At 30.6% G+C, this 16,501-nt stretch overlaps 1 protein-coding gene across 1 annotated transcript; it reads left to right on the top strand.

Moving 5' to 3' along the window:
• On the top strand, positions 10,650 to 15,178 carry LOC109358511. Its single transcript, XM_019602779.1, has 8 exons — positions 10,650 to 10,959; positions 11,454 to 11,629; positions 11,760 to 11,807; positions 12,243 to 12,309; positions 12,682 to 12,782; positions 13,007 to 13,051; positions 13,788 to 14,258; positions 14,704 to 15,178. Exons 2-8 carry the CDS (start codon positions 11,489 to 11,491, stop codon positions 14,875 to 14,877), a joined length of 1,047 nt encoding a protein of 348 aa, XP_019458324.1. The 5' UTR covers positions 10,650 to 10,959; positions 11,454 to 11,488; the 3' UTR covers positions 14,878 to 15,178.

Genomic DNA, 16,501 nt, shown 5'->3' with positions numbered 1-16,501 from the left:
TTTTATAAATGTACCATTTTTCGAAGTTATCTTATTTTGTATCTATCAAAATATGTTCTATGATACGCAGTGTTGTTAAAACCGTACCAGTTATCAAACCAGTCAGGGTACTGGTATAGTGGTACAGTGGTTCAGTAATTAAACCGTATGTCAGTTAAACTGGACATATCTACTTATATTTATATATATAAACCTATAACAAAAAAAATTTCAAATAGGTATATACTCAAATTTATAATCCATATTTATAATCTACTCAAAATTCACATAAATAAATAACTTTAAGTCTTTAACAAATTCAAAATCTAAATTACAACATATATCAATCCAAAAGTATCACTTAACAACCACAAAATATAAATAAATGACATAACTTCACAATTTAGAGTTTTAACATTTAACACCAAAGAGTCAAAATTATCTTATATGAATATTATATTTTTCTATCAAATCCTATCTTCAGACATTCCTCCAAGATTACACAAATGTCACTGAGATTACACACGGGAACCGAAAGGTGTAATCTAAGTATGCTGTGGAAGCATGTGCCTTGAAGTGTTGAAGAAAGGTTGGAAAGATGGGTCACCTTATAATAGGTTTTTAAGTTTTTTTAAAAAAAATATATGTGTATAAACCGACCGGTTTAGTAAAATACCGGTCGGTTCACCAATTTTGACCAGTTTTGATCGATTTTTGACCAGTTTTGAGACTTGGCCGGTTCAATACCTATACCGTACCAGTTTGGGGCCCGGTACACCGGTTTTCCGGTTGAACCGGCCGGTACAATACGGTTTATATAACTATGTTGACACGTTAGAAAACCCGATATCCATAGTTCATGTTTTTTTTTGGTACATTTGAATAGAGAAAACAAAATTATACCAAATATATATGAAGATAGTGTACGAGTTTATGTTATTTAATATAATATAATATAATAATTAGTCCCATTTGTTATGAGGAAAAAATATAAGCAAATTTAGTGCACGAGTTTTATACAGTATTATTATTGTTTATATTTAATTAGTATTGATTTTTTATAAAATAATATTACAAATGAATGGTGAATGATACTACTTATAATAACAATATATAAATTTGCATGTACATTGACAATACAGTGTTTCAACTTGTGGATATCATCATGTAATGTCACCCTAATACTGTGATTGTAGTGACCGTTATAATCGCATCACACCGCAATTATAATGTGATATTGAATCACAATGGTGCGACCGCCATAGGCCGCAACGCAACCATGTCGGACTGCATTTAGACCATATCAGGCCGCAACTCAACCGCGACAGGCCGAATCAAAATACATCGATGTCAAAAATATTTTTTTACTCATAAAATAATTTACACTGTAATAACTACAATAACTATCATCACAATAATCACAATAGTAACCATAAGTTTATACTACAATTGGAATGAGTGTGGGTGACGCAGTCACGCTTTTGTATGTGAAGTGTTTATGACTCGTAAGTACTGTTCTGTGCTTTGCTAAGCTGAATGAATATCAAATCGCAAGTGCAGATTGGAATCATTAGGGACACATTATCACTTACAATTCTGTTAAAATTGGAATCGGTTAAAATATATATAATTATTTATGTTTGAACTTTGAAGCATGTTAATGTTTTAGACATATTACATTTTTATTAATAATTTATTGCATATATCTTATTCTCATTAGAAAAAGAGCACCGAAGAGTTTTCTCTCTATAACAAAATATTATTTTAAAACCAATGTGCTAAGGAAGAGTTACAAGGTTGCATTTGTTTTTGTACTATCTTTTACCAGTTTGAGTAATAAACTAATCTCTTTCAAATTCGAGGTGTTTTATTATCATTCCAACAAGTGTCGCTTTCAGGAATCGAACTCTTAACCTTTTGATTATTTTAAAAATCTAGCCGAACCTTACACCACCAAAATAACACCTTAGAAAACAGTTGATGAAACAATAAATTTCTATTATTTTATTTTTATTTTGGGTTAAATGCATGACAAAAATTTAATTAAGAGACCATGCAAAAGTCTCTCCTTTTCTAATTAAATCCTTAATCAAAACTTTAATTATAATGCTATAAATTAAAAATATGAGAAAAACACCTAACTTTTTATATTATTGTTACTATCATAGTAGTTGTCATTATACGTTATCAGGACCATGCCATTATTATAATTATTGCTACCATTGTAGTTGTTATTATTATGATTGTTGTTATCAGATTACAGCTACCATAGTCGTTTATCTCATCACCATTGTTGTTGTTATTATTATCTGTGTGGATAATGTATTCATCATTACTCTGCTTGTATTATGTATTACAAAAATGAAGTTGTAACTCGACTACTTCTATGTTCTATCATGGTGATATTATTCCTTAGTGCCATTTGGATTACATCTATCTTTCATTTATTTAATGCTCCAAATTAATTTGGATAATGACAACAATGATCGATCCCATAAAAATAAAATGGTCATATTATTTTCATGACAATCCCATCAGAATTTTTTCTCAAATGATGAGAAAGAAATATATATGCTAACATTATAATATTTTTTATATTTATTATTCGATTTCAATCATTATTACTTTTTAAAAAAATAATCCAAATAAATAATGGACTGAATTATGTTTTGTCTTCATACATCTATGTTTCCAAACACTTGACCAAGGAGAGGATTAATTTAAAGAGAAAAGTTATAATGAAGTATGACTACACAGATTCACTGACATTTAAGTAACTTCACATGCAATTCATATATACTTAAAAAAAATGTACTATTGACAGTATAAAGATTTATACATAGTCATTGTATCTTTCTCCCTTCATTGAGATTATTTATTTTCTAAAAAGTCAATAATGTAAGAAATAAATGATGGATAATATAATAACAGTGTAAAAACTCTTATATTATTGTCTCTATATACATTTTTTTCTCATACTTAAAACAAGCAACCACTCAGATAAGAAATCAATAAGGTTGACCATTTCCAAGTAAGAATTGTTCTCATGGTCTCACACATACACACATGATCCCAAACAAAATTGAAATGCAATTTGTTACTAATACAGGGGCAGAACATAGAATGGCACTAGTATTAATGACAAACTCAGATGGTTTGGGAAAGTAGCTAAATTAACATATTTCTACCTTTTTCATGTTAGTTCAAATAAATTATTTTTAAAAACTCAATATATTTATGTTTTATTTTGCAACTATACTATCATTTATTAGTGATATTTTCCTCCTTATTTCTCCATTTTATTTTAATTTAGTTTCCAATGTATATCAAAAGAGTTATTTTAGCCTGATCCAATGCTAATGTTTTGTAGGTCCGGTGTAAGAATTTTTTTGGAGCTCTCATTTAACTATATTATCAAATAACTTAATTATGGAATATTTTATAATAAATTTTGAATAAAATATATCCCATACAAATGTAATAGCACATTTTTTTGGATTGGATTATGTTAATTATTGAGAATTTAAGTCTAATATATTTTTATGGGATATTCTTCTTAATAAACGTTAAACAGTTTCATATTTTCCTTATTGGGTTAGATTTTTATTTTAATTATACATCAACTATATAATAATATAAAACAGTAATCATTAATATCAACATAATATTGAATGCCAAATTTATGTATAGAGTATTAATAATAGATAAAATGAATTGTATGAGTAAAAAATATATTTGAGACCCTATTAATCATGGGCCTGGTGGGATGCACTTGCCATACACCAATAAGAGTTTGTCCTAATTTTAGTCAAATTATATTAAACTATTTCTTAAACTATGTGCATAATCTTTAATATAAAAAATATGGAGAGATGAGATAATATAATTAAGAACGTCAAAAAGTACTACGATTAGTCATCATTCTTGCAATCTGTTAGACAATACTATAAGAATATGAAACAATATATTAAGATTATATTCTAAGTTAAGTCGATTAGCTTGCTTGAATAACTTCTCCATGCCATGGAATCCAAGCCCTTTGGCCCAATAAATATGTATATCTTAGATTTAGATTATAATATTATACTACTAATAATATTTCATTCATCTTTTTGGTATACTTCTCTATTTTTCAATATTAGTTTTCTTCTTTTGTATTAGTTAAACAATACATTTGGAGCACTTATTATCACAACATATAATTTAAATGTATTGGACAAAGCTTTGTTTCACGACTTGGATTGTTCGCTAATTGTCAATGAGGCTCACAATCAACCAAGATCTAGATCCAACCAATCCGGTCAACTAATTCAAAGAAACTAGTCGGTCCAAGACTAAAACCGAAAAGGTCAAAGATTAACCTAGGATCCGAACCGACTCAATGAAGTCTATAAAGGTCCAAAATCTAGTATGCTGAATAACTCGGAAGGAAAAATTTCATAAATGATATATAAAAATCGCCATAAGCTCACTCATATATGTCGCTAGATTTTCTTGCAACACAAGATAAACTCATTTTTATTCATTACAAATAGAAAAAAAAATGTATATACTCATAATATATGTATGTATTTTATTCATTTTTAATCATTCATTAACTTTTTAAACAAGTAATATAAATGACTAATGTATTGATCGTATATAAATATTTATCCCCTCAATATATAGATATTACCCTCTTAATCATTTATAAATATGAAATACCCATCATATTTGAACTCTTCTCTAGTCCAAAAACCTGAAGACAGTCACAACATCCAAAACAGATGATTAACTGTTTGAGTTATTTGCATGAGGATGATATAATATATAAATGTAAGACAAAGATTTGATTTCATCATTTATAATAATATTTTGTTTATAAATATTTTAAAATATATACCATTCAAATATTTTTAAAGTTACATATCACAATCTTATGTGGCAGCATGCTCCCATGGATTACTACACGGACTACGATGATGATGATGATGCAAATGATTACTTTGACGACGGTGATGATTCCGATAGGCTTCAGTCTAGTTGCTATGAGGTATCATTCACTCTTTGTTATTATTTGCTTATCACAGTTAAAGATTCTGTTCAATGCGTTGTTCAGCTGAGAATGTTGGCTACTTCGAAAATCAACATTCTAAAGAATAACATGTTTAAGTTGTGTTCTTCTTCTGTTTTTAAATAGTGAAGTGTGAAGATAATTTATTAACTCATTCATTGAAGTAAAGAAAATTAAATGGCAAAATAGTATTCTCTTTGTTCGGAATGGATGGATGCTGCAATTTCGTGTTCAAGGCTTATGGTGTTGCTTGTTGCTTCATTTTGTGGCGATTATATTCGCCTCTCTAATTTATGGATACCTCTCTCGTTTTCAGCATCACCATATTGAAGGAATCGGATATCAGGCAAAGGCAGGAAGATGACATCATTAGAGTAGCTGCTGTGCTTTATTTTTGTATCTTTTGGCCCATGACAACCGGAAAGTAGTTGGGCAATGAGAAGAGTAGCCCAACAGGTATTTAAACCATTACCGAGACAATGAGGTAGGCGATGTGGACTTACTTTCTAACACGTTGCACGAGCACTAAAGTGCATGATGCATGGTTTGCTGATGAAGATCAAGTTAGGAAGACAGTTGGTTATTGGAGAAGCTTGTTGTCCAGCATACCAATGCTAGAGAGGTGAGATACTAGACAGAGGTGTTTGGGTTTTTAAAACAGGCCACCAATGTAGTTGGATTTTCTCGTCCTCTTTTGCTTAGGCTCCATTTGTATTTCACTTTTTTCCTTCTGTGGTCAGCTTACTTGTGGCATCTGTTTTGGATCGAAACTGCTCAGGTATTGCTTGTGTGCTATCCTTCTCTTCTTGTGACCATCGATACAGTCTAGGATTGAAATTTTGCCTTTTGTATGTACTTGGCCACATTCAGCTTAATTGTGGCACTGTGGCAAAGTGGACTTTGAAAAACAGTGCAGAATCTGAAAACATGAACTGGTACATAATATATTGACATCTCTGCATATTATTTTCTTGTTGTGTCTGCTGCCATTCAATGATTGCCCATTTTTCAGTTGCCAATAGAAATTATAGTATACCATGCTCAATTCATGTCAAGGTCAATGAGTTTTCTGTTTTTATGTTTTGTTTTGATGGCTGTATCAGTGCTTGCATTTTCATATTTGTATGCATTTATATCAACTTGTATGCATGTATGTATTATTTTGTGTTCTTAGCTAATGAACTTGACACAGATGTTGAATAATTTGTTGAAGTTATTGATCATAACTTTTCGTTTTCAATTTTGTCTAATTATACTTTTGTAATGGTAATTGATATTTAAATTGGAGCATGTTTTTCTCCTACAGATTTCTTTTAGTAAATGCAAGGATCCAATCGTTAAACCGGACATTTTCAATGGACAAAGTTTTAGGATTGAAAAGTTATTCTGATTTTTATGCTTGAATCATGATATGTGTCCCATCCAAGGATGCATGCACATTACTTGTACACCACCTTGTAAATTTGAATTTTGCTGATATGTTTTTTTAACATTATTATGCAAATTGTTGTAGAGGATTGGTAATGATATCATGCAAATTGTTATTTTTGTTTACTCTTAGAACTCAGGATGATTATTTTTTATAAAGATTTTATCACCATCAACATGTCTTACGATGTTTTGAAATAGTTTGAGCTTATACTGATGTTAACTGAGCGGTGGGCCAGCAATCAATCTGTAAGCACCATTCCATACTTACTCTGTTCTGTTTCATATGTCTATGATTTTGTTTTACTCTGGAGTTTCTAATTTTAGATTTTGCTAGTATTCCTACTGTTTCAAAAGATATATGATTAATTTTCTTTCTCCTGCAGTCAAGGCAAAAAGCTCTTTCACTTCTATATAATCCATACATGTTATGTTTAGATTCCTGTTAATTATTTCTTTCATGTTCCTAAGCCTGTCAATTTGGTTTAAGTATGCAGTTGGTTATTGAATAGCATATCAATGACATCACTAGCAATCTTCCCCAAATTGTGTGGTTTGAATTTCTAATCCTATTATTTTGGCAGTGTGACTAGAAACTACTTTGAGAATTTGGTTAGGGCATTAGAGAGTTATTTATCTGATGTAGATAGTAATGGAGCTAATTCTAGCAAAACAACTAGCTCAAAAAACGCTGCAGGGAGCAGTAAAAGAGGTGGAAGAGGAAAGGGAACTATTCGAGCAAGCATGTCCAGCAGAACTACTGACGATAATCTTTAGTAGTGTGAGCATCGTACGTGTTTTAAATTGTGTTTGCGGTCGCAATTACGGGAACATTGTGGTTACTATGATTGTGGTTATTGCTTTGCAGTGTGAATTATGTTGTGATTAAAAAAATATTTTTGAATTCCATGCGGTCTGATGTGGTCCGGTGCGGTTGCATTGCGACCCGATGCAGTTACGTTGCGACCTGATGCGACTGTATCATTGTGATTCAGAATCATACCACAATAATTACGGTGTGATGCGGTTGCGGCTGTTACCGCAACCGCAATATTGCGGCCTTAGCGCAATTTAAAACACTGGTACCTATGCAAATGTCAAATCTGCCACTACATGCCAGATGTGCAATCAACAGCCTCAATGAAAATTTCAAAACCTTCTTTAGAACACTTGCTATCTGCCTAAGGTCAATTATTTATTACTTCCTAGTTTTATGCTAGCTCCTTTTTGTTAGGCTATTTAATGTGTGAAACAGGGGTAAGTCATGCAAGAAAGGTTATCCTCTTTGCACTCCTATGGAATACTACTCAATTTGATGGATATATGTTTTATCTTAAAATTTACACATGAGGTTTATGCACCAGGCTTCTGTAATTGAATATTGTATACAACTCATGCCGGAAGATAAACACAAATGTGCTTGTTTGTGTCCCGATTTCTTCTTATGCTAAAGGGCTGTGACAGAAATAGGTTATAGACCATTCCATTTTAGATGAGTTAGTGTGTACCGTGTATGCAAAGTTTCCTTGTGAATATATACGCGTGAATGAGAAATTCTTCCGCAACAAGACTTCAATTTAATTAGAAAACAAATAAATAGTCTTTTATTGGTTCAAGTGATATATATTTGATTTTCCTTAAACAATGTCTTGGGTTCAAGTCTTGTGGGTGAAAAAAATAACTACTGGGAGAGCCACATACCTGTAAGTGGATGTTCTCGGCTCAGATAGAATTGTCTCATGTGCGATGATATATTGTGGGAAACCAAATTTTTTTTTGCATTTGATAGGGGCAAAAAAGGAATATAAGGAGGAGGTAGTTGTTGAAAGTTTGGAAATTGAGGGGATCCTTCTCAGCGTGTTTGGGGTCAAGTCGTTGAATGAATTTTGAAGCTGCTAAATGCTGACCGTGGAACAAGAACCACATTCATCACTTGAGGGGGATTCAATCCACCTTCATGCCCTTTAATTTTGAGTGATCTATAATTTATATGCCAAACAAAAACTTTTGAGCATGATGAAATAGTAACTGTATCAGATGTCCCAAATTTTTTTTTGTCTCCCTCTCTCAAGCTAATTGATAATTACAACAAGTAATAAAAAAAATTAGTTTCTGTTTTTATGATTTTTTTCTTAATTAGTTGATATTTTTTGATAGAATTGATACGCAATAGAACACCAAATTTTAGGACAAGTGATCCCATTCAAGTATGATTTCTATCCCAAAGGATTTTCATATCATTGAATTCAGAATCAGAATACCACTTCTTTCTTTCTAAATTGCATTGATAAAAATAACCTAATGAAAGACAATTAATATGATGAATTTAAAAACAAAATACTTAAACAACCTATTTGGAATTAAATATTTATAAGACCAACTTGAAAATGATTTAAAAGTTAGTATGATAGTTTTGATTTTTTAATAAGTTATTGGAGTAAACATTTTTCTCTAAAATGGTAAGTATTTATATAAAAATAAGTGAGACTCTTGACACATTAAAACATATATTCACATTCCTTATACATTGATCATAATTTTTAAAATAATAAAAATATCTAGAATTGAATACATATGCAATTTAGGGACTACCATTCCCACCTTAAAGAGTTGACGCGTGTAAGTGATAATTTATTTTATATTTTATCCATTGGCAGATAAAATAATTGAGAGGTGTTAATGAAAGTTGGTCTAGTTGGTAAGAAATTAGCTCAATTCACAAGGTTGTGAGATCATATCTTGTGATATGGAACATTGTTGGTAGGTAAACTATAAATATTCATTGAACTTTTGTCTAACCTTAGCAAATTCTACATTTTTTGTCAAAAAGAGAGGAAGCAATTAAGTAAATTAAATACTCTCAAATGCTACATTTGAAATAAGTACTTGATGTATGAATGACAAGCTTCAAATCTATTATTTTTTATCATCTATTCATGACTAAGAAAAGTCCATGGCAACCATGACATAAAATTTTAGTCGGTAAAAAACCATTCTCATTTCAAGTTCATGAATTTTTCAATGGGGGAAATTATTTTTAGTGAAATAAGTTTTTACTTTTTATTTTGAATAAAAATTTTAATCATAAAATATTATAAAAAATAAGTTAGTTTAAATACATATTTTAAAATGAAATAAGTTTAGAGAGAAAATCAAATAACTTTAAACTAATAGATTTACAAGAACAATAATTCAAATTATATATAAAAGAATATCTTATTATCAAAAAATTCATATACAATGTTTAAAAAAGAGAGAGAATTCATTTACTTTAAGAGTTTAAACTTTATTTTGAAATTATTCACTAATTCAAGCTATTAAATTTCTCTATGATTGATAACTAAGATATAAAGTAAATGAGTATGGATCATCTCTGTTAATGGAGAGACAAGTCATTAAATTTAATATGTAATGACACACATATCCTTTTAAGTATAACAAAATAACATATTTGTCATTAAAAATACGAAAAAATTGAAGTACACGTCTCTCCATTAATGGACCCTTCTACAAAAATTACTATAAAATATGATATAACTAGGGCCCCTTTGGGGTGTAAAGAAGGAGTTGTCATTTTGTGAAATTAGCAAAAAAGATGGAAGCGTGTGATTCAATCCTACCCCACAATCATACTCTCCATAAAGTCCAAGTCCAATAATATATAGACAAAATAAAATAAATTATTTTTTTCTGTCTAGATCCATTCAAAACTATGTAGTATGTACTTAAGGTAGAAGTTGAAAATTAAAATCCAATGATAAAACATGATAATATTAGTTGACAAATTAACTAATAATTATAAAATGAGATAAACTTTATTTATTTCTAAAGTAATTACATTTATTCAACTCAAATATTTAAACATAAAAATAAAACCTGCCATTTTTAATAATCAACATGATAAAAAGGAAAAAGAAATAAGTACCTTTAACTCACAAATTTAAAGTATGTTGTTTTGGTTTCTCACATGTATTTTCTTTATACTAGATGTAATTATATTCAGCTGAAAATATCCATAAATATGTGAGGTCAATTTTTTCAACGAATATTTTTTCCGTCCACAAAACTCGATATCAAGACATTCTTAAGGAAAATCATATATTTACCACTTGAAGAACAACTTATTTAATATAAGGTTAAAAACTAATTACAAATATAAGAATAATAATGGGGGCATTTTGGGAAATGTGAGTGTGACAGTAGTTGCAGGCCTAGGCAGGTGAAAGAAGAAGTCTCTGACGTTGAAGCTTCTTCTCTACTTCCTCTCTTTCCCTTTTCTTCTTCTTCTTATTTACAAATTTTAAGTTATAATCTTAAGTTACAACTTTCAACTTCGCTTCTCTTATTCTTCTTCTCATCATAATCACTTTTTTTATATATATTCACCTCATCATAAATTCATAATCGCTTTTTTATATATATTCACCAAACTGAAAAATCAAACTCAAAATTTCTTCCCCATCATCGCCGTTGACTTTTCCGGTTTTCCTTCTCTTCAGGTATTCTTTTCTCTCCGATTTTCCCATTCTCTCATCTTTATTTACATCATTTCTCGATTTTCCCAATTTTTATTCTCTTCTTTTCTTATTTACCCTCTTCATTACGTCTCATTATAAAGTTATAATTACTTTATATATTGTTTAATTCTCCAATTTCGATTGGTATTGGTAAAATTTCGAAATTTTATTACTAAGATCACCGTCTTTGATTTGAAGGTTCTGGTATGCAATTGATGACTTTAGAATGTGTTTCATGTTATTTTTTCATTGATTTTGTTATAAATGTGTATATTTTTTCTAGGTACAGTTTTGGAAAGTTTCTTGCTTTATGATTATATGTTCCTTACTATATTTTGCTTATTATAATCCCTTTTTATTTTCACTCTCTAAGTTCTCATGAGGTTAGAAATTATGTGATGAGCTTTAGAATTTAGATGATTGTAAACTATTTTTATGTTCTCATTCTAATATATGGTAGTGGCTTATCTTATTAGTTTCCACAAGAGATTGCTTCCAATTTTCAACTACAATGCCAATGCGTGCACCGGCATTACTTTCACATTGCTTGCCTGGTTTAGTGCCTCACGATCGTGTGAGTCTCAGCATAACCTCCGTTCACGAGAGAGAAATTAATCTCTCATCACCAGCAGTAGAGATTCTCCCTTCAAAGGTACAATCATTGTTTATATCATCAACCGTCCAAAAAATAACACAAAAATGTTACAAAGAAAATTACCTTGAAGTGATGTTTTCTTCTCCGATGATTGTGGTTTAAAAGTTAAGTTTGTTATGCTCTGCAGGCATTTCGTAATGACAAGGACATGGGGGAGAATATAGACTCTTTTAAGGTACAAATCCTAGTATGGTTCATTGTTTTAGTATTTGTTTTCCTGAGAATGGCATACTCAGATGGCTTGTGTCCTATGTTTAATTCTCAATGGGTAGTTAGTGTTATTGTCAAATTGATTTTAGACTTGTAGTAGAAGGTTTTCTGGTTGGTTTCTACTCTTTCATTTTCTATAGCAATACATTGGGACTTGGGTATATCTCTAAGTTAATATGTGAAAGGCATCAGATTATGAAATGTGCCTGCTAAGCCATATCGAAATAGGACCTTTCAGTTTCATTTTTGTGGTGTCTTGTGTGCTTTCAGTTTTACCATTTTTTATTAAGAAACTCTCACATAAACTTATTCGTCAATAAGCTTAGTTAATGTTTCAACTTATGTTTGTATACCTGTTATTTTGATAGTTGGTCTGATGCTATCTTAAAAACTCTTACAGGGTATAGTTAATGTTGCTGATATCATTGGGTTCAGTCGTTCAGAGGCATTATCCTTAAGACCTGATGGTATGTACATCATATTTCAGTCTTGTATGCATTTGGACATATGAGTGGTGTTTTATTGTCTACAAGCATTTTCTTTCAATTAGTGAATGAATTAACATGGAAGGTATAGTACTATGTTGTAATGCTTAACATAAAACAAAATAATTTTTGGCGTGGAAAGAAAGTGGCAAATCCCTATAACAAGTGTAGTATTAGTTTAAGATGTTTAAGCAACCTACAAGCGCAGTTAAAGACACAAAAATAAGTAAATAACAAAATTTGTCTGGCTGAGGAAAATGCCTTCCAACAATTATGCTTTTCCGTATACATACAATTTAGTTCCTTGTCAATACAAAGTAATGAGCTATCAAATTGATTTATCTGACTCTGTAGGGTATCTGAAGTCCTGGGACAGTTCCATTGATCTTGTTGGTGTTCTTAAGCATGAGATTCGTGACGGGCAGCTGACCTTTAGAGGAAAAAGAGTACTTGAGGTAATGTGTCTATGTAGAGTCTATTCCTTGCTATTATCCCTTGATTTGATTTCTTAAATTCTCCTTGCACTGCTTCCTGCATCCTTCTTTTTTCAAAGTTCGCAATGTTAGCTATCTTTGTGAGACTACTGTCTTTTCTTCTCCCTTAATCCATATTTTTCAGTCATGTTAGTGGTATATATTATTAATTATTTATTAATCTCTCTGCTTCATGTTTCTTGCAGCTCAGTTGCAACTATGGACTTCCTGGAATCTTTGCTTGCTTGAAGGTATGATTTAACTTTCTCTTTTTGATGGTTCATTTGTCACTAGGCTATGTGTAAATTGTAGCTGGAAAGAAAACCTAAATTTGTTTCGATGGTAGTTTTATTTCCTCACAATATAAACTCTATTTTGAGAATGATGACATTGGCATAAATCTAAATTGTGCATGTATTTGTTCATGTTAGTTTGAATTAATGTCTTTCCGTTATGACCCACTACAAATTTCATGGGTTTTTGTTTGTGTTTTTTTTTACCATTATAAACAAAAGCATGACTAGAAGGGAAAATCTTAGTATTTTTTGGAGCATAAAGGACAACAAGTTATGAAGTATGGAACTTCAAAATAGTCATCGTGTTCTTGTTGTGCTATTTCGGACATGCATGCATAATGAACACTTCATGTTATTTTCAAACACTCGTAACTATATTTTAAAACTTTTTACATGTAGCTTTTTGAATTTTTATTCTGTTATAGATCGAAATGGCATATAATTAGATTAGTGTTAGTATTATATCACGTCTGTAATGGCTCATGCCAACTTTTAAAACATTATCCTTCTCTTTCAATTTAAGATTTGTGCTTTTATGTTAATCTTATATCTCGTATCAAAGCTGTGTCGTGTCCCATACTTCTAAAATTTTCTGTATTCCATGTCTGTGTTGTATCTATGCTTATACATTTAGTGTGGATTTTAACTGGAATAACATGCATTTTCCTCTACTTGGTTCTATATTTCACAGGGAGCTTCCACTGTACATTTTCAAGATCCGAATGCAGAAACTGTAAGATGCACCACTATACCAAATGTCTTTGCCAATCTCAAGCAAGCGCGTGATAGGCAGAGTCGACAACCAGAGCCTCCCCTTACTCCTTCAAGACAGACTCTAGCGCCATCAGTTAACTTTTATGCTGGAAACTGGGAGGAGTTACCTGCTGTGTTGTCTGTTGTGAAAAAAGATGGACATGAAATGACGCCTGGAATGAGTTTGAGCTTCTCTGAGGAAGACTTTATGGATGTGTGCAGTAGCCAAGATGGTAGCATTGTAGGACATGAATATTCCTCAAGACGATCTAGGAAGCTCTCAGGAAGCCGAGCATGGGAAAGAGCTAATGAGGCCGATCAAGGGGAGGGTGGATATGATGTTATTTTAATGACAGATATTCCATACTCCGCTACCTCTCTGAAGAAGCTGTATGCACTTATTAAGAAGGTTTGTTTTCTTATACTTGATCTTATATGCTCACTGAAACTCTTGTATGTGTCTGGCATATATTGTTAGAAAAGTGGTTGATTGGTTAACGTAAGTTGATGCCTTCCTTCATTTGTAGTTATAGTTTTAGGCTCGGCGAAATTGCATCATGTATTTTGGCCTTGTGGGCTTTGGCACTTCTACTTATTGCATTGCTATAAGGCACAACAAATTGGTACCATTGCGAGTTGTATATTTATGCATAAAATTAATAGATCAAGAGGTTTACTATTTAGTTTTCTGATAGAGACTTTGATTTGTTGGGTTCCTTAACCATTTCCCTTAAAATTGCATTGCCTTGATTGCAGAAGTTTATACTTTCTATTTTAGCTGAGTTACAAATCATTTTTTAGTAGTAACTGTAGAGTTTCTAATCCTTTTTTCCTATTTCCCTTTGATATATCAGTGTTTGAGGCCTCCATATGGAGTGTTATATGTAGCTACTACTAAGAAGCACTATGTTGGTTTCAATAATGGAGCAAGGCAACTGAAAAGTTTGGTAGATGAGGAAGGCATTTATGGAGCACATTTATTCAAGGATTTGGCTGACAGAGATATTTGGAAGTTCTTTCTCAAGTGAACAAAAAAAAATCAAATATCAGATGAACTATTTAGCAACAACAACACAATAATTTCTGATATTTCATCATACATATTTTTATAATCTGAATCACAAAGCATTCTTTTGTTTTTTATCTAAACTTTCTCTATTTTTCTTATAGCTTAGTAATAACATAGGTCTGAGTTTGAAAATCAGTGAAGGATATCTTCAGTATGAAGCTGCCTCATGTAATTCTTTTCCAATCTTGAGTGGAAAATGATTCACATGTTAGCATTGTAAATCATGCTTTGGATTTAAATTAATACTTTATTTGTATTTATATTTTGTGTATCATTTGCAGTTTACACTTTTAACATTTATTTTATAGCATGGAAGTACATTACTTATTAGTTGCCATTAACAAAATGAACTTTCAAAAGAAGCAAAAACACTAACGCCAGTGCCAAAATGAACCCAACAAAACTAAGCAAACATATCTGATATAATGACATACCAAATGAGCTATCTTAGGACCTATGCTTAGAGAGAAAAACATTTGCAACTTTTTTGAAGTTATTGGTTTTATTTGTATAAAACCCAACCTGGAAAAGGACACCCTAAATTAAATTACAGGCAAATATATTCAATTAATAAAACACAACATGAACATAAGAAGTTAAATTGATATAATGATATGAAAACTATGGAGACACTTGAAGCTTTAAAAGTAGCATCATCAACTTTTTGATAGCATCAGCAATAAGGGGACCATTTTGAGGAACATGTTGAATTGCTCCTATTCTTAAAATACACACTTGTCACTATAACTATTTCATAATCGAATTCAATTATGACAACACTTTTAAGCAACTTTCAAGTATTAATCGCATAAAACAAGATAGATGATGAACATAATTTGAACGTCACAATTAAAATAAGTGATTCTATGTACTGTTAATTAGGTGATTTTTTATATATAAACGGTAAATTACAGTGACACCCCATGAATTATATTGAAATTAAACAAATCATCCTCCAATTTTTACCCCTCCAAAACTCCCTAATTTTTATACATATGTTACACTAACTACTCCTCTATAAGAAATAAGTGTGATTTTTTAAATAAAAGTAGGTGATAAGTGTAATTAAGCTAAACAAAATATAGTAAATTGTGGAGACAAGTACAAATAGTATACGAATCAATACATTTTTATTATTTTTTGTTCGTTACAATATAATATAAGAGTGATTTAAATAATATATTATTAGAATTATTGATGCATTTTGTAATAAAAATATACTGATTTATATACTATTTGAACTGAAACCTATTTATTGCATTTTGTAGGTGTAAAAATCAGAGAGACTTTTGTAGGTGTAAAAATTAGAAAAATAGTTTATGTAATTTAACTAAAACTTAGGGGGTGTCAATGTAATTTACTCTATATAAAAAATCAAAAACCTATTTATTGCATTTTGAGTTTTAGCTCTATTTCTCTTTCTTATATAACAGCAAATATAATATAAATTAACTCTTGAAATATATTAGAGGAGAAAATATATGCTTTAACAATACATTATGAGATTTATACATTATTATTGTACTATCTACCATAAATATTTAATCATCATTAGTTCTTACAAAAAATAATTAAAATGAATA

Source organism: Lupinus angustifolius, chromosome LG10 (genome assembly GCF_001865875.1).
Source record: "Lupinus angustifolius cultivar Tanjil chromosome LG10, LupAngTanjil_v1.0, whole genome shotgun sequence".
In the NCBI taxonomy this organism is placed as follows: Eukaryota; Viridiplantae; Streptophyta; class Magnoliopsida; order Fabales; family Fabaceae; genus Lupinus; species Lupinus angustifolius.
This window is presented reverse-complemented; position numbering and strand designations above follow the sequence as displayed.